The following is a 25,222-nucleotide window of genomic DNA, read 5'->3' as shown; positions in this document are numbered from 1 at the left end:
CGTCCGCTCTTTCAGACTGTCAGTGTGCTTTTGAATGTACACTGCACTCAGGAGAGTTTTAGCTCAATGTCTTCCAAGACTAAGTCCAGCAGAGCAGAGATATCAATCAGTGCTATCTTTTAGCATGCAAAGTGGTAGCTTCACGGCTTACTGCCTGAGCAAACTAAGGCACTGGGGAGGCCTAATTTTCAAAGCAACCTGTGATAAGTATCCTTGCAAAACTCCATGTTTATGAGATAAAGGTGTCATGTACCCACCAAACACTGTTAAATCCTGATTCATTTATTAGAAGGCTCAATTATGCACAAAGCATATGGAGGAAAGGAAGAAGCAGCCTGCATCCTCCCCAGATTCACACGTCCGCTGACAACACACTCTGCCCAGCTGCCTGAAAGTAGCCAAGTGTCTCAGAGAGGGGCAGGGCAGGGGACTGGTGGCATCGCCATGAATGATTCAGAGAACACTAGCTGTTGCATATGGGGGTGGGGCAGGGGTAGGACGAGGTGGAGAGAGTGAGTCACACTGAGCAACTCTTCTTTCACTATTAAAAAGGGTTATGACCATCCTAAGAAGGTTGCTGACCAGCTGTTCTCCATCTCTGGTAAAGGCATGAGTAGGGGGATAAGGACTTAAATTACAACTACAGATTTAGGTCAGCTGTAAGGAAGAACTTGGCATAAGAATTGTTAAATTACTAAAAGAAAAGAATTTAGAGAGGAAAACTGTGAAATCTTCTTTAAGAAATTTAGAAACCGAATCCAACAACCATCTGTCAGGGCTAATTTACATTTGATACAGCCCTGCTTGAAGGGAGGGGAGAAAATTAGGTAAGATTCCCTCCAGATCTGATTCTCTAGATGCTGTAAATGAGCTTCACATTTAATAAATAATATTATGAATTACACCTCATTAATTGGTTAACAGACTTTTATGTCTTTTTTTATTTTTGAAAGCACTAGATGTGGTAGCCTAATCATCGGGCTGACTGCAATGTTTTCAATGTCCCAATCAGTCACTTTGGTCAGGGGGTCTGAGGCACAAAATGTGATGGCTGTGCCGGTTTTGTGGGAGAGTCTAACAGAAACTATCTTTGCTCAAACCCAGGGACATTTATGGCACATCCCACTGTACGAAGCAATCTCGCATGCATTACCTAATTTATCCTGAAGGTAGGTTGTAAATAGGTCTTATCATTACAAAGAAGAGGAAACTGAAACTCAGAAAGGTCACATGACTTGCCCAAAGTCACACAGTGTAGGATAGGACTCAAACTCAAGCCAGGCTCCCAGGTTCTGAAGCTGGGTTCTTTCCGCCATCCTGGTGCCCTCGAATTATCCCAGAATGCAAATTGCCTACCATTTCTCTTTCAAAATTACACCAGTCCACAGCCACCACACACATTTAGGTCTTAAATATTTGAGAGCTCATGCTGCAAGAACTGGGCCTGTTTTCTGACTTTGGATTTGGTCTGCTTTCTGGGCCATGCGGTTCCCCCACCCAAACTCCTGCCTCTTGCTCAGCTTTCCCTCCTCTGCTCAGCTCCTTCTAGGAGAACGCCACCATCTGCCTTGTTTGGGACAAACAGCCACCACTGACATTCCCCTGAACCAGGAATGGGTGAAAAAAACAAAACTGCAATCTTAGATACACAAGCTTTGTTTAAGGCTTAAAAGAAAGTCACAGCACACAGAATCCCACTTTGGGAAATTATAGGAGATCTCAAATTGGGACCTACTGTAAATTCACTTAAATAAATAGATAAAAGACGATGACATCACTACATTACTGCTTTTCAAGGCATGCTTTAAGTATAATTAAAAACATGACACGTATTAGCAAGAAATAATATTCTATTGTAAACCAAAAACATTGATAGAAATACATGTAGAAACATAGTAGGCACATGGATGCAATGAAAAGCAAAATCAAGTAAATGTTGTATCTGTTTTCTTATGCTTTTTTATGATATTCTACTTTAACAAAATGACACTACATTAGCATTTAACTTCTAGGTCCAAAACATGAATACTGAAGCCACCCAAGTCTGATCTGTAGGGAAAAATACTTACCCCTCAGAAATTATTATACTTACTGTTACAATACTTATTACAAGTTTTTTTCCAAGAACTTTCCTTTTTTAAAGAAAAACAGCCAGTGACTGTATGCCAATGAGTATCTGTCAGCAAATCCATGACTAAGGAAACTTCCTTCCCTACTTCAAATTTGTTCTTTTGAAACATATTAATTTAGCTACAGATTGACCAAGGGCATTTCTAATTAGGCATTTTTTTAGTGTGTGAATCATAAAGTAATCAGTGTATATGTTAGGAAAAAGAAATGTCACTTTGGCCTTGTGGTAAATTCATCTAGTCTCCTTCTGAGTCAGAATTTTAAGCCAAAAATGGCAGGGACATATAAGAATCTCAATTACATTCTTAACACCTGTCTGGCTGGTCTCTAAGAACTCAGTATACCCCTGAACACAGAACCTAAAGGGGAATAGTTAAACTTTTATTTTTTGGTTTTGGGAAAAGGTGGTAGATTATTAGAAATATATGCTACCTACATTACAGCTTTGTTCATTCCTATACCTGTGGTGTTTTGAAGACTCTAACATGAAGGACTTAAGAGGAAAAAAATCAATGACAATCATTATCCTTACTCTCAAATAACTCAGAATACCTTTGTCCATGTGGGCATTCACCATGAGTTTGTGAAATACCCGCAGTGTGCTGCACACAGTTAGACTCTGGATATCACAAGAAGAGAAATAGAGTTCCTGACTTCTAGGAGCTCAAATCAAGGGGCAGGGGAGGCAAACAGCAGGGGCGATAGACCCTCTAAAAGATCATTTTAGAGCATGTGCTATGGGCTGAACTGTGTTCCCCCCAAAATCCATACGTTGAAGTCCTAACCCCCAATACTTCAGAATGTAACTGTATTTGGAGATAGGGTAATAAAGAGGTAATTAAGTTAAAATGCGGTCATATGGGTGGGCCCTAATCCATTATGACTGGTGTACCTTTAAGAGGAGGAAATCAGGACACGTCTACACAGGGGGAAAACCATGTGAAGACACAGGGAGAAGACAGCCATCTACAAGCCAAGGTGAGAGGCCTCAGAAGAAACCAACCCTGCTGACACCTTGACCTCAGATCTCGAGACTCCAGAATGGTGAGAAAACAAATTTCTGTTGTTTAAGTCACCTAGTCTGTGGTATTCCGTTTTGACAGCCCTAGGAAACTAACACAGTGTGTTTTAAGTGCAATTTAAGAAAAATGTATAGGTTATGTCAACTGTAATAGCTGTTGGAATATCCATCAACAGATGTAAAAAAACAAATAAAACCAACATTTAGCAAGACATCCACTAGTGCTGTCAACAGAGGAAATAGGGTGGCAGCGAGGGATCTGGGAGGGTATGTGATGGCTGCCAGATGCAAGCCAAGGAAGACAGAAGGCTGAGGGGTAAGGATGTAATGAACTCTGTTGGGGGAGGCGCCTCCACGGCCAGATCTCGCTACAGCTCTCAGTGGCCACAATAGTAACAACACAGATGCAACCCCACAGGCTGCTTCTTACATAGTTCAGAATATTAGAAGCTGACAATGACCCTGTGATAGAGGCTTCTGAGTGCTGATAATATGTGGGTCAGAAAAGAGGGTAAGTTGATCTATCTTTCCGGAGAGCATCTGTTCTTGCTGGACCCCAAAGCTGTTCATTCTTCTTGGTATTAGTCAACTTATGCTCCGAAAGTGGACACATGATTTAAATTGTATCCCTTGCATTCAGGTTTCTGGATTCAAGTTTGTGTTTTTCATGAAGACCGGTTAAACTAACTTTTCCTCTCTTAAACTTCACCAAGTTCTCTCTTGATGCTGGTGGTGTGAGCACCTCAGAAATGTAAGCACATGGGAATCCCTCACAACTGTTGTTTTATTAAACAAGTAAACCAAAGTTTGTCTTAGTCTTCAAAAGAGAAGTGTGTTCTTTTAAAACTGTCTTCCTTATATAAAATAAACAATTGTTTGTTTTTGCTCAAGTAAAATCCTCAGACCCTCTTGAATACTGCTCTTCCAGATGTCAGGAATCAGAGAAGCAAGCTATAGCCTCAGCAATTAAGAAAACATCAGTATTTGTGAAAATACAGAGGGGATGAAATATTTTAATGTTTTAAATTGGAGAACATGCAAAGGTTTTACTTGAATTTGGGGGAAGGTTGAGTGTTTATGCTCACTGAATATGTTAGTCAATGCGTCTTTTTCTATAATGCTACATTTATCTCATTGATGCCTGTTTAGAAACAACAGAACATGAAGAATCATGTTGGTTTAAATACACTAATCATGATAGATATGTATTTAGATATCCATGAGCAATTCTTAGTTAAAACCAATGTTTTTGCTTTCAAGTATACTTAATATATTTTAACCCACTAATATAGTTTTATGGAGAAAAGGTACTATTTCTTCCTGATTCCCTTAACTGTATTTGATGGTTGGGCATTTAAGTTTCAATTGTCTATCACTGCATACAAGTTTAGAAGAAAATGCTCATGGTTTTTGCCTTTTGTAATCTTTATTTCCTTCTTTCTTTCCAGGCTTGTTTTATTCTCAGGGCAATGCATAGTGAAAAATAACTTCATTTTTTAAAGTCTATAAGACAATTAGCTTGCAATGATTATTGCCAAATTAGAATTTGTCCAAATTAGAAAAATAAAATGTGGAGGAATCAAAGACCCCTCAGGCAAGGTACCCCGGACCCTCCAAATGCCAACTAGATTATCATTCAAATTCTTTTTTCTAACCTCTCAAGCTTTTCATGGCAAAACTTGCTATTTATTTTCCAACAGTATAGTCCACATACAGAATCAAGATTGATTGTTGACATGTTTCCTATCACTTCTACCATACTGCATGTAAATTTTGAACTATATCTATTATCTGTTTCTAAATTCGTATTTTCCTCTGCTCATTTACTGTCTTTATCAATATTTCTTTGGGGAGACTGTTATATGAGAACAATCTTCAAAGCAGGGTCATGGCTTTATTCGGAGCCTAAATATACCACAGACATATATGCTGCTTACTACACTGGTTAACATAACTTCTCAGAAACCTGCTATGAAGATGTTGCATGGCTTGCTTGTTAATGACCATAATTATAATATTATTTTCTACCCTTGGTGGGATTCTATGTGCTTAAAAAATGGCCTTTTTATGACTTACCAAGGATAGGTGCCCACCCCCAGCAATTAGGAGCGGGAACTAGAGCAGCAGATGTCCAACCTGCATAATTAATTCTTTGAGCAGCAAAGGAGTATATTTTATCATCTCTCTGCCAATGTGTGTGTGTGTGTGTGTGTGTGTGTGTGTGTGTGTGTGTGTGTGCATGGATCCATGTTCTATTCTGCCTAATTGGCTGGGAGGTTGTGAAACCCAGTACTGTAATACAAGGAGAATTTATGTGCACATACATGCTCTTCATTTCTGCAAATACCCTTTGAAGTGGTGCTATTAAGAATCTCCCTCAAAAGCCAGTCTTCTCCCAGGTGTTATTGGTCATGTGAGAGGGCAGAATGTAAACTGAAACCATAAATGAGTTACAAGGTCATTTTCTCTGAACAGCATTACATCAAAGATTAGATGGTGCCAAAAGATGATGCACTGAGCTGTCTCTCTAGAGACCTACTCTTAGAGATCTGCCTAACCCTGTGAATGCTGCTTGGAGATGGAGTACACAGTGGGGGAAATGACCTGCAATTAGAAGACCAAAAGATAAATATACAGAACACTGGGTCATTCAGATAGTGTACGTCACCTCTGCAGATTCTGAAAAGTAAAATAAAAGTGTTAGTTGGTCCCTAAGTTGGCCAACATTCTGGTTCGAGAACTAAGTGAAACATGCAGCGACCTAACTTAAATACACACACACACACACACACACACACACACACACACACACACACACACACACACACACAGAGAAGTTGGCTGTGGTAACAATGGGTAATCACAGAGAAAGACTTACAAATACCTGACTGTTGCACTCAACCACAAACGCCCTCCTGCTAGAAAGGAAGGCATGGCCTTTTAGGGCACTGCTGTATTACAACACCTGCTGACACTCCCAGTTTTTCCATGGCCTGGTAAGTTCTTAATCTGTAGAAATGAGGGTGGGAGAGACAACCGTGGCTCATAGCTCACAAACTGTTTAAGCCCACTGGCATTAACTTTGCTTGGGGTGCATATGTATACTATGGGCACAGAAAATGTCCACATTTTATTACTGTTATGCAGCAGATTATGTTACTGCCCGTGATTACAGGTCAGGCAGGCAAAGGATTCATATCTCTTTACTTTGGGAGTCGATGTGTCTGAAACAAGCTGTGCAGAGTTTAATAGTGGAATCCTCTAGATTCCCTCTGCTGGTTGTGAAGCCATCTTGAGAGGCCGCTGATGAATATGTGGGAGCCTGACAGCTGTGGAATTTCATTTCTAGATTTCAACTAGGCAGAGAAAGGAAAAGGAAGTCTCCTCACTGGCAACAAAATGAAAGTGTTTACATGTGAAATTAATCGTCAGCACAAAGAGCTTTCACAGTCGATCTGTTCCACAATATAATATTCTGCTTGTTTGGCTGCTGAGTCTTTTAAAATTTGATTTCTAAGAATAAGAACAAAGAGTTAGAGGAGCAAGGAATCAAATCAGGAGCAAGCCACAAAAGGTTAACACTACCCAACTCTGCTTTGTCACCCCTCTTTGAAACCATGCGTTATGTGAGTTTGGGGGGTTTGGATGGCGTGTAGTTCAAGGCAGGGGTGAAGCAGTAGCTGGCGAACTCAGTGTGCTAAACCCGAGGTCACTTGCAAACGTTTGTATTGTGCAAACTCCTCTCATCTCAGCCTCATTCCTTTCCGACATGAACATGCTTAACACAAAGCAATCCACCTAAAGGCTCCATAAATCCAAAAAAGGGAGTTACTGATCGAGGAATTCTCAGATTTCTGCCAAGGCACCCTCCCCTGGGCTGGAGGTCAGCCTGGTACGGTAATCAGAGCCAAACTGTGGACTGGACTCAGGGAATTAAGTTCAACACCTCAAATCTAGACTTTTAATGGGCGATTTTTCTTTTCAGTGATGAAGACAAAACAAAGTGCAAAAAGCTGATAACAGCCCAAAGTAAACCAGGAGAAAAAGTACAAGAAGAAAGCTTGGAAACAAATCTCATAAGGGATATCTAAGAAGAGACTTTCTGAACAAAGGGAAAAAATAAAGCAGCTTTTAAAAACTCTAGTTTGAGATTAAGCAGTTTGTGAGTGACCAATAAGAAAGTGCAGGCCACAAAACAAGACATTTGCTCTTTTCAGCAGAAAAAAAATACTGGCCTTTGTTAACTAGCAAGAAAAGAAAAGGCCCCTCAGGCATTTAAGCACAGCATAAGCTTCTCCTTGCCCCATGACCTCAACAAATATGTTAATAAAATCTTTTACCTCCCTGGAGTGGAACCAGAATAAATATTTACTTAACACATCTGAGTTCTAAGTCTGGACCACCTTATTCCCTTATATAAATTGGTTTTCATTTGCAACCAAGAAATCAGAAACACCACATCTTGCAATGTTTCTCCTACTTTTAAGGTGAAAGAAAAGAAAGAAGGAAGGATGAAAGGGAATGAAGGGGGGGAAGAGAGGAAGAAAGAAAGAGAGAGAGCAAAAGACTGAAAAACAGGAAAACAAAGGAAGGAAGGAAGGACGGAAGGAAGGAAAGAAAGAAAACCACATTGGGCCCCAGTGCACCAAACTGCACTTATGAATTTTTGAACTGTATTCTCTGCCACAAATGAGAGTCACGCTGTTGATATGCTTTCCAATACTAGACATCTGGAATTAGCAGGACTTTTTCCAAGCACATTCCAAGGTTAATAGGAAACATCTAGACTTGCTTTTATTAGCTGGTTTGAATAATTTTAGGTATGCTGGGTTTCAAATAACTATAAGAAGTCTGATTTCTACTCACCAAGAATAATGATTTTTCTTTCCTCTTGTCCTGAAGTTACTGCACTATCCACTAAAATCTTATAAAACTTTTCACCAACAACATGGAAGAATAAGTCCTCAAAACTCAGATTTCTTTCGCTAAAGCCCTCAATCAAAGGCTAGTGGAATAGGTATTTATTTATCTGGACATAAGGATTTGGGGTTTTTCTTGATCTGGATGAATGATGAGACAGCCAGTTGCTTTTGACGAGCTTGTGGACATTTCAAAGCATTCCTATTGATGACATGAGCAAGACTGACTTTTCCAGAAAGTGTGTATTTTCTCCCAAAGTGCTCATTCCGAAAGAAGTTATTCTCGCTTTCCATCAATGCACCCTCTTCTGCTGGCAGCTGCAAACCGCTCAACATTTAGCAAAAGTCATTTCACAGTTCAGTGCTTGTCTTGCACCGTCTTGGTCATTCAAAGACTGATAACTCTTCAACAGCAAACAGCATCATAACAGATCACCAAATTTGGAGGGGAAATGGTTTCTGTTGTGGAGAGGGTGTAATTAAAATTGGTTTAAATCAGAGGCTAGTTGATTATCTTATAAGAAGTTTGGCTTTAAAAAGGGGGAAAATAGGGGCTTCCCTGGTGGCGCAGTGGTTGCGCGTCCGCCTGCCGATGCAGGGGAACCGGGTTCGCGCCCCGGTCCTGGGAGGATCCCACATGCCGCGGAGCGTCTGGGCCCGTGAGCCATGGCCGCTGAGCCTGCGCAGGATCCCACATGCCGCGGAGCGGCTGGGCCCGTGAGCCATGGCCGCTGAGCCTGCGCGTCCGGAGCCTGTGCTCCGCAACGGGAGAGGCCACAACAGAGGGAGGCCCGCATACCACAAAAAAAAAAAAAAAAAAAAAAGGGGGAAAATACAGCCAGATCCGTATCTGCATGCTATAAGTGTTTAGGTCACAAACAGGGCACTAAGAGGCTTCCAGTAACCTGTCCTCTGTGAAAACTGGCAAAAAACTAAAAGTACAAGAGGAATAGAATAAGGTTAGGAATGGATGTGCCCCTGTACACCACCTGGATTTTCAGCCCCACTGAGTACAGCTTGGTCTGATTCAGTAGAAGTCTTCTCCCTGACAAAGGCTCAGTCAGGCAGTACCATGGGAAGCAGAGACGACCTATGGGGGTGGCCACCAACCCAAATCGACAAGGTGTTTCAGTACTGGGAGTCACCCAACAAATACCTCAAGAGTTGTGAAGATAACTGCAAAAGGAATGCCAAATTAGGAGGCTAAATTCCCTGGGAAAGGGATCACATACTCCAATTGACGCGAAAAAGCCAGCTTTGGAAACTCAGAACTTCATTCCAAGTCCTGACTGCATTCTGCTACAACAGAATACATTGACATTGACATCTTTTGGGTTTTTCCCCCTCAGTCCTTCTTCCATTGCAAACCAATCAGCAAAACTATACTACTCCAAAGGAAGAGAGCTGTGAGCAATGCATGAGGGTTGTTGGAATCCACACGGGCAGAGTATGTACATTTGGAGATTTGAAATCATGTTCACTGTAACTTTGCTTTCCAAAATTTCAATTTCAGAACAAACTGTTTAGTCAAAGGAGAATGAAACTCTTATCTTTACCAATGATATGCCGATATACAAAACATACACTACATATAAAGTAATCCTAGTTGAAGAGGAAGAAAATAAACACCTATTAGACCAGAGAGGCAGTGTGGAAACTACTAAGAATGGTAATTCTGAAGGAAAAAAAAATTTAACCAGATTCCACTTGGAAACTTTTAATTAATGTAGTAGAAATGCAGTTAGTACTAAAGACAGAAAAATGGAAAAATAGAGATCAGGGAACAGGCCAATTATTAGTTATTACTATCATGAAGGTAACAAATAGAAAATAACAAGGAAAGTAGTATCTGATCCTCAAGACTACAGGTAGAGTACTGTATTCAATCAGTCAAAGACATAGTGCCCCTCTGGGTTTGTCTGAACAACGTAAGAAGACTGATCAATTTGGTAAAAATTCACATTAACTATCAGATGAATTGTTTATATGATGCCAAAAAACAAATTTAATTGAATTTCTGATTGAATTGATTGTGACAGTGTAGACAATTAATCCTGTAAAAGAAAATTAAAGTTTCAAAAGGAGTCCTCATGAAAAAAAAAAGCATAGGCTTAATGAAGATGAAATGAAAAGATATGGAGACTTGACTCCCAGACCTTGATAACAAGATCAGAACAATTTAAGATTCTATTATCAAGAAGTGAACAAAATATCCAAAGGCCAGAGGCATTCCGTGATGTATAATTAGACCTAAGTCTCCACAGGGCACCATGAAATGGAGCCTTAGTTGCGGTCCAGAGCATCTAGGCTTCGGAAACAGTCAAATCCAGGTGACTAAGGATCAAAATTACAAAGATGAGAAGGGCTCCAAGAAGATGTGGGCAGAATTTTTGATGCTCTATTAACTGAATTGGTTGAGTAGATATATTAATTGATTATCCAATCAATAAATCATGAAATAGTAACCAAGTACTTACTTTCTGTGAAGCATTTAATATTTAGTAGGTAGCTTTCAGCTCTAGAGAATGAACATATTATCAAAGAACATGTCCCATTAGCTTGGGCTGGAAGTGCCAAAGTAGCAAAGAAAACCCTTTTTTTTTTTTTTTCTCAAAAAAGTTTTTTAGAGCTAAGCCACCAAATCCTGGACGTCTATTCAGGAAAGGAGAGGGCTAGTTGATGAATTTATCTTTTCAAATTTTAATTCTCTTAGCCATGCAACCACAGAAAGTACATGAGATCGCATCTTTCAAACAGTGGGTCCGTTCCCTGCCCAGTATTCATTCGCTCAGCCAGTGTTAACTGAGTCCCTACAACGCAGCAGCACTAGGCTAAATGTTCAACCATGTGCTGCCAAACCCACATGGCACAACAGTGCACGCAGGTTCAGCAACTGTCTGGCAAAGGTGCAAAAGAACAGACTCTCCCCTCATGGTCTCAATAAGCCTTTTGGTAACTTTCACTATGACGACAATGAAGGACATGAAACAGTCCTTCTTAGTAAAGTACTTGATAACAATCCCTTACTTGGGTCATGTTTATAAGTATCTTAGTCAATAAGTTTTATTCATCTAACTACAGACGCTAGTTTTTCCTTGACAGTTCTGAACACTGGCTGCCAAACACGCAGTATCTTCTCCTAATTTCTACTCTTTCCTGTCCAAGAATGGGTTCTATATCCGACACTGACTTTATCCAATAAAAGTGACCTCAAAATGCCTGGACCCATTTTAAACACAACTTTTGTAGATTTCTCCCTGTTCAGCCACTGGACTGCAGTATTTTTCCCTGCTGGAATTGTATCAAACACAATTCAGACAGGAAGGCTGTTACCTGCCCCAGTAATCAAAGGACACTGGTGTGTGATGGTGATCTGAGTAAGGGCTGGAGTGGAGAAGGGAGAAGAGCTAGAATCGGGCAACGACACCAAAACTTCTGTGCACGTTATGAATCTCCCTCTTGTTTTAATTGCCTATTGGTATGAGTCTCTGGCTCATATTTTCACTGGCAACAACTATTCAGCCATTCTCCCTTTCTTTCCAGTCAATGGCTCTGGTTCCCAATTTCAGCTTAAAAGGGGCAAAGAGACCTTCCTTTCATCGAGCACATTCTCTTAAATATCTTCTACTTCTCCTTTTCAAACACGAATTATGTTTGTATTTTAGTCTATGAGAGTGACGATAAACAAGGATAGTGTAAAATCAAGGGTTTAAAAATACTTCCAGCTAGATAATCCTAACACTTTTCAGGCACAAAGCTTAGACTGGAAACCATTCTAAGGTAATAAGAGGCAATCATTTCATTTATGAAGATTTCATTACCTTGTGAAACCAGAGCAGATGATGTTCTACCATCATGAATGCCTTAGTCAGACTGCTGAGAGGCAAACTGGGACCACTGGCAAAACACCATTGATAACCTGGAGCACAACGGCACCCCACAGCCAGTGTTCTGGATGGATGTGTGACTCCACCCTAAAGATGAGAGTCCTATTCCAGCAGACCACACTGAACTAACCTTCTGGACACTCTCAGGGCCTCTTCTGTCTAAAGAAGTGTAGAGGAAGGGAGCACAGAACTACAGAGCTGGTTTTGTATTGTGCTTAGACTTCACTTAACTCTCCCCTTCTACCTCCCTAGCAAACACTGAGCCTTCTTTTTCAGTGAGAGGGGTTTTCAGCAGCAAATTCATCACCTGTCCATGGTGATCTCATTTCCTGGGTCATACATTCTACAATCTGCACTGTCGTGACCCTGCAAAGTGTTGGGCTATTACTAGTTGTAAATTTCAAGATGAAACACCTGGTTCTGCCCAGAAACAACAGATCTCTATGTATCCCTGAGCTCTGACTCATTCATTTATTCCACAGACATTTATCGATTACTAAGAATGTGCCAGTTCCTACACAGGTACTGGAGCAGCGGTCAGAGTGGTTCATGGAGGTGCAATCTATTCTAAGGTCCATGAAGGTTAGGGGTTCCTTCTACTTTGTAGGAAAAGAATGCCAATCAACTTCACTAGCTGTTCTAGAGTTCCCTCTCAATGATGAAACTTTCCCACATCTGAACTCACCATCCTGGTAGAGGAAAAGGAAAAAAATGAGGCATCACAGCCTCAACTGCTATCATAAAAAGAGGCCTGATATTCACTTACTAGTGGTTGGTGTTCGTGTTTCAAGTTTACAATCTTGGAGGGTAGAAAAGCATGCAGAAAGAAGCCAGCTACAAGTAGACTGTTGTGTGATGAGTGTACAGAGGAGCATGAGATCATTCCTGCTGGATGTCCTGGGGTGAGTTTCATGGAGGACTTGTCATTTAAATTCAGTCTGGAAGAAGAGCTTTATTTTGTCAGGAGGAGCATTCTTTCTAGGACTGAGTAAGCAAAGTCACAGAGGGAGGGCCTCCTGGGGCATGTTCAGAATAACAAGTGGCCTGGTCCCTCTAAGAAAATATATGCTATAGTAGCTAGAAATAAAAGAGGAGTTCACATAGTTCCTGGCATGGCTGCCCAGCCACAGAAATTAAACTTATGAAGGTTTAAACACTGAAGTTGAAAAAAAATACTTGAAAGTATGAGGTGGGAGTAGGCTTAAGGAATTCAAGGAACAGTGCTTACCTATGTCACTTACTGAGAGACTTAGGGCATGAGTCCAACCTCATCTGAAGGGGCCAAAGGAGCCGGTAAAATCATTTCATATTGAAAACCTTGCAGCTGATGCCTTCTGAGTCTGTGCTGTTTCCAGAAGAGATTCCAGAAAAATCCTTCTTGGTCTTGGCTTTCCCCAACTTTTGTGTATCATGTGACAAGATTCCCTTATAATAGTCACTAGACTACTGACTAAATTAGTAACAGCCTGTAGGCCTCAAATTGTAAACAATTTTATTATGGTGATGTAAGTGTTGGCTTGAACTTTGAATACGTATGTCTGGCTAATCAGGAAGAAGTAGAGAGAGAGAACCAGCTGGATGCGTGTGGTTACAACTGATTAGCACATGGCTACACCCAGTTAGCCTCACAGAAGGGATGCATGGGGCCTCCTTTCATGCAGCTGGCATGGCAGCAACACCCTCTCTGGCCAAATGGACACTGACAAACCCTCTGGCATTTACCAGTGGAAGCGCTGCCATCTTCTCCCAAGAAAGAGGTTAAGCATGTGCTCCCTTCCCAATTCCTTCCAGCTAGGGACCTTCTTTCTTTTCCACCACTCCACCCTGACCCAAAGAGAGTGAGAGGCAGCAGTAAATTGGCTTACAATCAATCAGAAGGTGTATGTGAGTGAGTGTGTGTGCCCTTTTCTGTTGGGCACAATCAAAACGCAAAGAACCTGAGACAGGCTGGAACCTGAGTGAGAGCCTCGGGCCATCTCCAAGATGCCTGCTCAGTGGCTTCCTCTGGCTCAGCACATCAAGTCCTCAACCTCTAGGTCGAGTGTGTGAGGTCTGTCTTTGAGAGCACAGAGGCCCTAAACAGGGAGGAGGACATTCCCTACTGTAGTAAAAATGCATTACACTCACTCCTGTAAGCATACTTTTCTTTTATGAGAAATATGCTTTTCCCTCAACTAAATCTACCAGAATATTCTTAATTCTTCATTCACTCAATATTTATTAAGGATTGATGCTAAGCCCTAAAAATCTTAAGAAGGCATAGTACCTGCTCTCAAGGAGCTTCTAGGTTTCAAATTTTGTGCCGACTCCAATCAGTTGTTAACAGAACAAGACTGTGAGGATTTGGAAATCATACTCAGGGTGAATAATAATAATGAGTGTCAAGACACCGATTAGCAATGTCTGCCATAGGTATATAGCAGGAGTCAGTGGTGGCACACATGCCATACGTTTGTCATCTCTGGGTCTAGCTGAATTTCTACCTCCTTAAAAAAAAGTTTTCGCCTATAATTCCCAGTCCCCAATAATATCACTCTTCTTCATCTTACAATTTAGCACTAGATTATACTGCAAGACAATGTTTAAGTTTGTCATGCATATTAGTCTTCTTGCCACAACTAAAATATAAATCCACTGAGGGCACTGGCCAACTGTGCACTTTCTATAATGCAAAGAACTAAGCACAAAGAAAATGCTCAAAAAAAAAACACACAAACTTGTTCAGCTGACATGGGAATATATGCATAATCCTACTGCTAACTGTTCTCATTTTCTTCAGTACTTTCAGACATGGCATCTTTGTCTTCTTGGGACCATTTTCATAGTATCACAGAATGAGATTATACTGGAAATAAGTAAAGGCTTTAAAGTTCCAATACTGGGAGCAAAGGTCCTCCTGGATCCCAGAGGGGATTTTTAGGACTGCAGGAGAAGCTGCTGTGAGTTTTGAGTACCACAGCTGGATCAAACCTAGAGAGCTAGCATCGTACCAGGTTGTTCAGAGTGTGGCTCTAAACGCTGGTAAAGGTGAGCAATTGCAAGCCATTCTTTTTTGGCAAGTGGCTTTATGGCTTAATCACAATTTTTTTCTCCTGTTAATAAATAATGGATGATTTCCCTGGTGGTGCAGTGGTTAAGAATCTACCTGCTAATGCAGGGGACATGGGTTCAAGCCCCAGTCTGGGAAGATCCCACATGCCGCGGAGCAACTAAGCCCACGCGCCACAACTACTGAGCCTGCATTCTAGAGCCCACAAGCCACAACTACTGAGCCTGCGTGCCACAACTACTGAAGCCCGCGTACCTAGAGCCCATGCTCCGCAACAAGAGAAGCCACTGCAGTGAGAAGCCCGCGCACCGCATCAAAGAGTAGCCCCCGCTCACTGCAACTAGAGAAAGCCACCTGCAGCAACGAAGACCCAACGTGGTCAAAAAAATAAATTTATTAAAAAAAAATCAATATGCCATTGAGGTACATTAAGAAAAAAAGGAAAATAATTTGCTGTGGAAACTAAAATTACACTCACTTCAACTTCCTAGCTCTTTAGAAGAATGGAAGGATACAAATTACTTCTAGTCCACCAAAACTAAATAAGATTAAGTCATTAACGATGAATTTTTTGAAAGTCCAACTTAATAGATATTAGCATGTATAGACCAAATATTTACTGAGCTTCTAACATATATTTAATACTTTATTAAGCACTGTATATGAAGTTTATAAACCCTCTGGGAGCCTAAAATTTAGCTGGTCAGTGAAAGAAATGTATGTGATCCAACTAACAAATAATGTAGGAGACTATAATCTAGTGTTACACTAGGTTAATACCATTCATTGCTACTAATAACTGAATTGATATTTAGAATTTAGTTGAGAGCCATGCTAATGCTTAAGTCCCAAACCATTAGAGCTGCTAATACTGTCATGTGCTAATAGATCAGTTTCAGGATCACTGCTGTTTTTTAAAGTACTGAGATGAGAGATTCTTGAAGCTGTCCTTAGGTGCAAAATATGTCCAGAAATACCCATTTCAGATAAATTTAGAACCAATAAGTAATATTTTTAGTAACCATAATTTCTACAGCTGTGGGCTGAGATTTATGGTTAACCTGTTTTCCAGTACAAAGCAAAGGAGTGGTTTAAAATTAGAATTTTTTAAATGTATCTTGATCAACTAAGATGACACAGTCCATGTACATGCAATATATTTTCTGGTATATTCAAACTGGATTTGCTGGTAAGATTTCCCTATTGCTAGTCTTTTCCTGTATAACAAAGGAATTATTCAGATAATTCAGGCAAATCCCTCCCACTCCTACCTCACTCCAGCAACATTTTGAATAGCCAAGATGAATCAGACAAAAATCAACTTTTTTTTTGTTTTAAGCATAATTATTCAGATAATTATCTCAACCCTCCATTTCACTTTGGTTGTGAGAATAAGGCCTTAAAAGACTTTCCAGCCAGAAACAGCATTTAAAAAAATATGTGCAAGAGCAAGGAGGCCACAGTACTTCACTCCAAGGCTCCCAGTCGGTCCAATGTAAGTGAACACAATGTATAAGACTCATAATCTGGAGGTTACTCATTTGGCTTACTAAAGTATTCATATTTTAGAAGTGTATTTTCTGATTTTAAAGTATTCATCTTATGGTTTAAAATAAAGTGAATTCCTTCAGTGTATTTATGAAGATCTGATTTACAGGCCAGTTTTTAAGAATTGCATCAGGTTAAAATAGAAGAAACAAACAAACAAAAAAATAGAATGGTGCTTTAAATAACTGTTTATTCCAAGATTTCTGCTTAAATATCTTCTCCTGCCTGAAATATCTATTTAGTTCAAGAGGAAGCAGGACTGGGGCTAAACCCAGATAGACCATCCCTACTGTCCTCATTCCCCAAACAATTCCCAATTCTCCCCTCACAGTGTGCTAGAAGGCCTGGTGAAAGAGAAGATAGTACCATCTAAAATTACCCTCCTAGGTACTTTTCAGCATCTCCACAATCAAGAATCACTAAGCAACTTGTAAATTTACATTCCAAAACCCAACGGCACAGCTACCAACAGGACCTCATCCCTCCGCAATCTTTGTCTTTTTCTTTAAACAAGGAAACCTTATGTCAATGGGGAGATTATTGAAAGAGTCTCCTTGTAAGCCCATGAATGCCACTTCACAGACTGTACAGAAAGCAGAGCTCTATGAACGGTACAATGGAGTCAACTCATCTTTTTGAAAAGCTCAGCATCGGTCTTAGAGAGAATCTAAAATTGTTCCAATTCCTAGGTCTCTGTTAAAACATAATGAGCCCATGCTTATGCCACTGTGAATCCATGGCACATCCATACTTGGAGGCAAGTTTACAGCACAGAGGGTAGTCCTGTTGAAAATAAGGACTTACTTGTGACATTGAATTAAATAATTTAGTTTTTCAAACTATTCAGTAAGACCCATCTGCTCATTCTGAAGTATTTTCTTCTCAGTGATGTACCTGAAGCAAGTACCTTTAAAATAAAACAGCTAAGTAAAAACCAAGGACCCATATAAAATATAATCTTAGAAATTAAATTTAACAAAAAGCCAACTATAAATTAAAGAAATGCTGAAGATTTCTGCAGACTCACAATATCTTGTTAATTGCAAAGAAGTGGGTGGGGAGGGGGACTAGAAAAAGGTATGTTTACTAGAAAACTGAAAAAGCTGAGGGATGAGTTATTAAAAAAAAATTCTAGAAAACTAAGATAAGGCAAACCACACTCAAAATTAAAACTTTTAACAGTCCTCCTAAAATGCACAACCCCAGATGAACTGTAGTCTATGTAAATGGTGCCCCCTGGAGTTGTGCCCAAAGGGTCCCCTACACAGAATACAATGTGATTAACGCCTTGTAGTGTTAACAAAGCAGTTGTATTTTTTTGATAATGCAAAAGGCACACTAGTATTCCTTAGTGCCTTCAAATTATCGTTGTGAAACATCACTTTAGGGTATGTCAAATGTCTAAATATTGAATCACTCTGTTTTGAATTCTGGAGTCTACTAGTTAATTTCTTACTCTGGAATGAGTTGATTATAAATTTGTATTTGAAATAGGCCCTTTACTAAGCAGGTCAAATACACTGAAATTAGATCCTCTTTAATGTTTTAAATTATGTGAATGGAAATACACATTTAACAGAAAAGGCATGTTTGTATATTTTCTAGAGGTGTCCAGGTGTTAACTCTGTTGCTTCCCTAGTACTAGTTTCTACTGTATACGGGCTAAGTCTTTAAAAAGCCAGTTACAGAGATCAGCAAAGTAATCTGTTTTAATCAAGGAAAGAAAATAACTTCATTTTTCCAAAAAGGAGAAAACGAGGTATAAGACCCCCTCTAATATCAGTTTTTAAAAAAAAAAACAATCGAAACTTTTTTTTTTTTTTACCTTAGAATGTGAAAAGACTTTGAAGACCTCAGACCTCCTGGAATAAGAGAATTGCTAGAAAGTTACTTGGAATCACCCACGGACAATAACTGTCGGTGGTTTCATTTCAGGCAATGGGCTTGTGCCAAAAGGGACTGACATCTTGATGAAAGGATCACCAAAAAGTTGTGAGAATTTTTCCATGACTCAAAATCCTTCCAAGAGCAACAAATTGTGATTTCTCATTCTGCCACCATACATAAACGACAAATGTAAGAAACTGACAACATGTAGTAATAATTCGAATTTGCTCTTCGGCATGCAAATCGTTCCAACTTTCATTCTCAGCTTTGGCACACATGCTTGCCTTCCACAAAGCTCACTCCGCTCACTACTATGGAAACATGATATTTACTCTTTGAGCCTGATCTATAGAGCTAGTTTTGGCACGGTCAGTGGTCAAATTGATGTTCAACCAAACTGGTCACCTGACATATCACAACACACATGAATCTTCATGGTCTATCTATGGTGACACAAAGGGTAAGGTTCTGGGATAAAGATCTACAAGACAAGATGATGTGGCCAGTCACAGTAAAAGATAATTAAATAAACAAAAATACTTTACAGCTGTTTATTTTATTACCATCCTAGAACTCTATGACAATGGCTAGTTAGGAATTTAATATGGAGTTAGGAACCATTTGCACAAAACCTACTGATTAGTTTAATTTTCTGTTCATCCCTTTTGCCTCCCACCTTAAGTTCCTTAATTTGGTCATTATCAATCTATGTCCAAACAAGATCTATTTGATTAGGTGCTTTGACACCCACCTGTTGAAATGACAGGTGAGACATACACAAAAAATAAGAGCTTACTTATTAACAGAATTCATTTAACTGCTTCTGATTCATTTTTCTCGTTGGAAGCTTATACTTGGATTGTTCTCAAAGAAAACATCAAGTACATCGGATTCAATTTTGATTCATTAAATTCCTCCCTCGTTTAAAAGAAAAAATGAAAACTAAATTTGGAAATCACACACTCTAAGTGGCAAAGAGGTGTTTTAAAGAGCATAAACATCTGCAGTAGGACATGCTGTACTTAAGTGAAAAGTTTCATGACATTTCTGTTCTATTTTTCAATTCAACTTTATTTCCATAGAGGAAATTTTTCAAAGAAAATTAATACACTTATTCCACTGTTTTTAATATGTATTTCATCTATTTCTTTAATCAGTCATCAAACACTTAACTGCCTCCTCTGTGGATCATAATGCTTGTCAGAAATAGTTACACTTTCATTTAGAGGATAACATGCTTATCTTCTAAAACTGAGCAGATATCTCTCATAAATGAAGTTATAAATCAACAACAACAAAACGCTAATTATGTTTGAGATACAATAGACAGTGTATTAATATAAAAGTCCATGCCCTATGTATATATTGCTTTTAAAGACAGCAGATTCTATAGCTGTTGGATTAGCTGGACACAGACTCCTACTTTTGGGGATAAATTCTGGCTATCTCTAATAGAAGACTCATTGCTTTGTTTGAGCCCTACTGTTGCCACCTCTTCCACGCATGTCACAACATATCACTCTTCTTAAAGAACAGAATGGTTTCTGTTGTTGGAGTTAAATAAATCGTCACTTCTGAAAGAGGAATTTCAGTTTTCTATTCAAAATGATTGAAAATCAAAAGACCTAATCCCTAATTCACCACATCCAATTCATATAAATTGCTGTACTGCAAAGCTCCCCAGGCTAGAGACAGAACCTTTGAAAGGTCAGATGGGGTAGGAACAATGGAGGGTTCAGGCAGGATGAAGGTGGGTGGTTGATATTTATATGGAATAAAGACTGATAAGAAGCAACTGAAAATCTCCTGATGACCAATGCTTACCATTTTGAGAATCTTTAACAGTCTTGGCCTTGCACCCTCCCTCTCTTCAGTCCAAGGAGATCAACCAACCTGCAAAATATGTTTAAATACAGTAGACAAATTGCCACACCACAGGTCAGCAAATGAGAAAGCCTTTTTAGAGGCTACAAATAACCATTTTCTGTGGTTAAGCTAAGTTACATGCAAATTATTGTAACCACTGGGGCTTCTGAAAGAGCTTTTCAATCGGTCTGTAGGCTTAAATAGGGGACAAAGGAATCCCTGGTACCTAGCTTCCCAGAGTCCTGGGCTATTCTTAGTGTTGGGTTCATCTTTAAATTGCAGGAGTTCAAACTTAAAAGTAGAACCAAGTGATAAAAATAGATTGTTTTCTGGCTGCTCTTTGTTCCCAGACATACTACTGGCAGTATATTTGCAATCAAGACAGCAGAATAGGAATCAGCCTTCCACCGCGTAGTGTAATGCCTCAGAGTGGATATTTTTGGAAATGGCACTGCATTACATAACCTTCCGTGCTTAAAAAAAAAAAAAAAAAAAAAAAACTACACTGAGGGGGAAAAGTCAGGAATATACACCATTATGCCCTTCTCCCTAAACCAAATAAACATTAATGTACATGCTGCAGTGATTTTTCTCTCAACCTTTGTGTCATCAGAACACAGTTCTTTTGTTAACGTAAGTTAAGACAAAAATTAAGATGAATGGAGAAACTAAAAGTTCTCTAACAGGGTATCTTAAGCTCTTCGAGTTTTCTTATAATGGTATTACAGATACGTATAAATGCAAACCAGATTATTATCATCATCAAGCAAAAAGCAGTCAGTTATTTTTAAGCCCTCCCTCCCCTGAAGTTCAACTGCTTTATAAGAAAATGCAGGAAAAAAAAGTGTTGCAAGATCGAATGCCTGGAAAGACCCCAGGAGGCGACAGCAGCTTTGAAAGAGTAATAAAGTCTAAGGATGGAGGGACATAAATTCATTTTATAAAAGGCGCGGGGGGGGGGCGGGGGGGGAGGCTTGCATGCACCAAAGTGCATCTCATGAAAAGAAACAAAACAATTCCTAACAATGCTTTATGAGCAAGAAGAACAAAAATGAACCACACCAACAAGCAAAAAACCCCACCCCTTCGCAAAAGAATTCTCCCTCTTAACTTGTGCATTTTTTAAAAAAAAAAAGCCCAAGTTAAATTCCAGCCTTAATGCAGTAGGACCCAAAATGCCAGAATTTCTCCAAGTACACGCTTCAGCTCTTTAAAATTAAGAGGGAAGAAGCATGAACTCTGCAGGGTTGAAGGGTCCAGCTAAGAGCAATGGCAAGAAATCGACACAAAAGAGAAAGCAGCGCTCCCGGCCGGGGATGGGAATGGCATATACTTACAGACAAAAGCCCCGCTCCCTGTTCACTCTCTCCTCTCTACACCTGAAACACAAATGTGGATGAAAAAGGGTATCATGCTAGAAAGACAGCTGGGGGATGGGGAGAGGGGGCAGGGGGAGGGAAAAGGGGTGGAGGAAGAGGAGGGAGGAGGGGGAAGGGAAACAAAACCCAAACCAGCTTCACTTCCAAGAAGTGCAGCCTTGGAAAAAGGAGGGGAAGGTCTCCCTGCCTCGCGCTCTCTCTCTCCAAGAGTGTGTGTCTCTTTCTCTAAGAGTCAGTTTCTTTCTTTCTTTCTCTCTCTCTCTCTCTCCCTCTTTCTCTCTCTCCCTCTTTCTCTCTCTGCTGCTAGTGTGCTAGTGAACAATGAGCTAATTCTGATGGGCTGGTGCGGCGCCAGCGCCCCAGCCTTGCTGCCACTGTGCTGCCGCGGCGGAGCCAGACTGCTTACTCGGCAGGAATCGGCGACTCGGGGCCCGGTCGGCGAGCGGCCAACGAGCGCGCGCCCCGGCCCTCGGCACCCCAGGCACCCCGCTGCCCCCACTGCGCTGGCCCGGGCCTGGGGGACAAAGGGGCCCGCAGACAGGCGCGCCGCCCCGGCCCCGCCCCCCGCAGCGCGGCGCGCACTCACGCCGGCCCGGCCTCTGTCGCCCCGGCGGGCTTCTCCGCCTCGACGTGCGGTTGCTTTTCAGACAAATAAGGAGGCGGAGGAGGCGGTTTGGGGGCGAGCCAAGCGTGAAGGCGGCCAGGGCGCTGCATAGCCCGGCGGCTGGCCAAGGCCGCGGGGAGAGGCGGCGCGGCCCGTACTGTAATAATAAACCTGCAGCAGAGGGCATCTGAGGGAAAGAGGACGGCGACGGGCGGCAGCCGCCTTCCCTTTTATGTGCCTGTCCCGAGCGGAGCAGAAAATGGTGCCCGCGGCGGCGCGGAGCCACACAGACACACAAAGAGCCGGCGTTGCATGCGTTTGCGCACGACCCGGGTCTGCCCAGCCGGGGACGCGCGCCCAGCTCCCGGCCGCGAGGAAGCCCGTGGCCCGAGCACCTCAGCGGCCCTGTGGCTGCGCGCGCGCACACACGCCGGCACACACACCGGCACACACATACACACACACGGGTGCGTGCACACAGTCACACGGGTGCGTGCACACAGTCACACGCGTGCACAGGCAGCAAGAGCTGAGCTCTGATGTGATCAGCACCCTCCTCAGGTGCTCCCTTCTTCCCTGAAGGATTTTGTAGGTTCCTCACTCTCAGCCCCACTGAAATCATACTTCTGAAAATTGGAGATTGCGTTTTAAAAGCGGATCTTTCCATTTCTAATTTTTTTTAACCTCATCTTTCTTATTTAAAATCTGACTGTCTTTTCACAGTAATGTAAAAGCTCAAAATTTTGCTACAAATTCGAACAAACTGGTTTCGTTGCCAACCAAACGGGATAAAATTTTATGGTAACTGTCAGATGTTAGAGGACAAGATTATTTCCTAATTAAATTGTTTCGCCAAGAGAAAAAAGATATAAAGGATCGTAATGTCTTTTAAATTTGCCATCAACATTTTACTTCTAATCACTGAAAGCAATGTTTTCCATTATAACAATCAAAAGGAAAGGGGAGGTGGACTTAACAAAACTAAGTTATTAAACATATATTTATAGAATGTCTTGTTTTTTAGTCTTAAGTTTTTTTGAGTACGAAAAGCACACCTTAAAAAGCAATGTTTTACACTCAGTTATAAAGAATAAATTCTCTGTAAGCTTATTGCCAGGACTATAGATGTCCTTGCACACTACCAAAGCAGCAAGTACTGATTAGGCTGCCAGTGGGTGCGATGTTTAAGGGGTCCACTAGGAGCTTCCCCGAATTAATCTAAAACATCACAGTCGTTTTCCTGCCAAAAAAACTTACCTTGGAACCATTACTAGGAACAAAGGGAAAAAACAAGTCTCAGTGAACTTCCCTAATGCCTTCAGGGCCAGTGTTCACCAGCCAGGAAAGTGATGGAAGGCAGGTCTGCGGAGTAAAAGGAGCAGTGGGATAGGGCAGAAGCCTGGGGGCTGCCTCTGCAGGTCTGAAGCCCCAGGAAGCTGGTAAAGGGTACCCCCAACATTGAGATCTTGGGCATTCACCTCAGAGTCAGACTCGAAACCCAACAGGGCACTGCCACATGAACCAAAAATCTATCCCAGGGAAGTATGTTCAAAAGTTACTTCTACAAGAAAACATTTCTACACACACACACACACACACACACACACACACACACACACAAACTGCCTTTAGTGTTTATGCAAAATTTACCTAAGATGATGTCCTTTCAAAACACAGGGAAATTTGGAATTTATTAAATGTTATTTTTTCTTCACGTGTAATCACAGACACCTAGGTGACACAGATTTTTTAAGTAATAAGAACACTGGGTCAGAATCATAATCTATTTACTGTGTTCCAGAAAACAGTTGCAAACCAACTATTCAAGAAACATTCTTGAGTCCCTCTGGGTGTAGGAGACTACACTAACCACTAGGGACCTAAATAGGACCACCCACCATGTCACCTCACTCAGGAAATGTAGCAATAGCTGTCTCAGGTGCTCCTGGCTGTCACGCTCCGTCCCACTCCCATCTATCCTGCGGCTGACATAGTAGAACCACTCTCCTGAAATACTTTTTAATCACGGTACTTACTCCCTGCTCCATTACAGTACAAAGACCGTACTTAGTCTTCCACTTAAAATTCGCCACAATGTAACCACAATCCAGCTTTCTAGCTTTCTAATCCCATCTTTTTCCCATTCATGGTATATCAGTCCCTTGCATCCGTATGGTTCATATTCATCCCTAGACCATTAATGATCAGGAAACAAAGTCACACAAACACTGACTTAAACCAGAGTGCCTCAACCGCAGTAGTATTTTGATGTTTGCGGCCAGATGACTCTTTGATGGGGCCAAGGGGTGGGGAGGGGATAGGGGGCCGTCCAGTTCATTGTAGGATGTTTAGCAGCATCTCTGGCCTCTACCAAGTGGATGCCTGTAGCAAGCCCTGGCTGTGCCAACCAAATATGTGTCCACACATTGTCAAATGTTCCTTGGAGGGGAAAACTTACCTCTGGTTGAGAATCACTGGCTTAAGCAATCAGATCCATTTGTGAGAGGAAAGAGGTAGCCTTTCTTGAGCTATGTGGACCACATGCAGGAGGGACAGAGACCTGAACAAAACTGAGGTTTTCTTAGGAAAGAGGAAAAAGAAGAATGCAATGGCCTTATCTTGGACTTTACAGACTGGAGTGAGGGGGTAGGGAAACAATCAAAGCCAAAGTTACAGTGCATTGTGATAAGGACAGTTGTAGAGTTCTACACAGGTACACTGTGAACACAAAGCCTCCTTTCTAAACCAGACCAGGGGTTCAAAGAAAGTTTCCTAAAGGAGGTGATGCTTAAACTGAATCTGTGAAGAATGAACAAAAAGCAGCAAATTGAAGAAGGGGGAAAGAGACATTCCAGCAGGGATGGGGGCAGATCATGAGCTAAGAAATGTGATCGCTGACTGGTGACAGCCAGGTGACAGAAGAACCCTGCGT

General features: G+C 41.1%; 1 protein-coding gene across 1 annotated transcript in view; it reads right to left on the bottom strand.

Moving 5' to 3' along the window:
* Nucleotides 1-24,957, bottom strand: part of NREP (neuronal regeneration related protein) — a 31,196-nt gene extending 6,239 nt beyond the window's left edge. Inside the window, exons 1-3 of the mRNA XM_007120029.4 lie at nucleotides 24,749-24,957; nucleotides 21,645-21,686; nucleotides 20,266-20,334 (exon numbers count right to left, since the gene is read on the bottom strand). Of these exons, the coding sequence (XP_007120091.1) occupies nucleotides 20,266-20,268 (3 nt within the window). The 5' untranslated portion in view covers nucleotides 20,269-20,334; nucleotides 21,645-21,686; nucleotides 24,749-24,957. The remainder of the gene's footprint in view (nucleotides 1-20,265; nucleotides 20,335-21,644; nucleotides 21,687-24,748) is intronic.
* Between the last annotated feature and the right edge of the window lie 265 nt (nucleotides 24,958-25,222).

This window comes from Physeter macrocephalus, chromosome 8, assembly GCF_002837175.3.
Source record: "Physeter macrocephalus isolate SW-GA chromosome 8, ASM283717v5, whole genome shotgun sequence".
NCBI classification, from domain to species: domain Eukaryota; kingdom Metazoa; phylum Chordata; class Mammalia; order Artiodactyla; family Physeteridae; genus Physeter; species Physeter macrocephalus.
The sequence above is the reverse complement of the archived record's forward strand: the minus strand, read 5'-3'. Positions and strand labels throughout refer to the sequence as shown.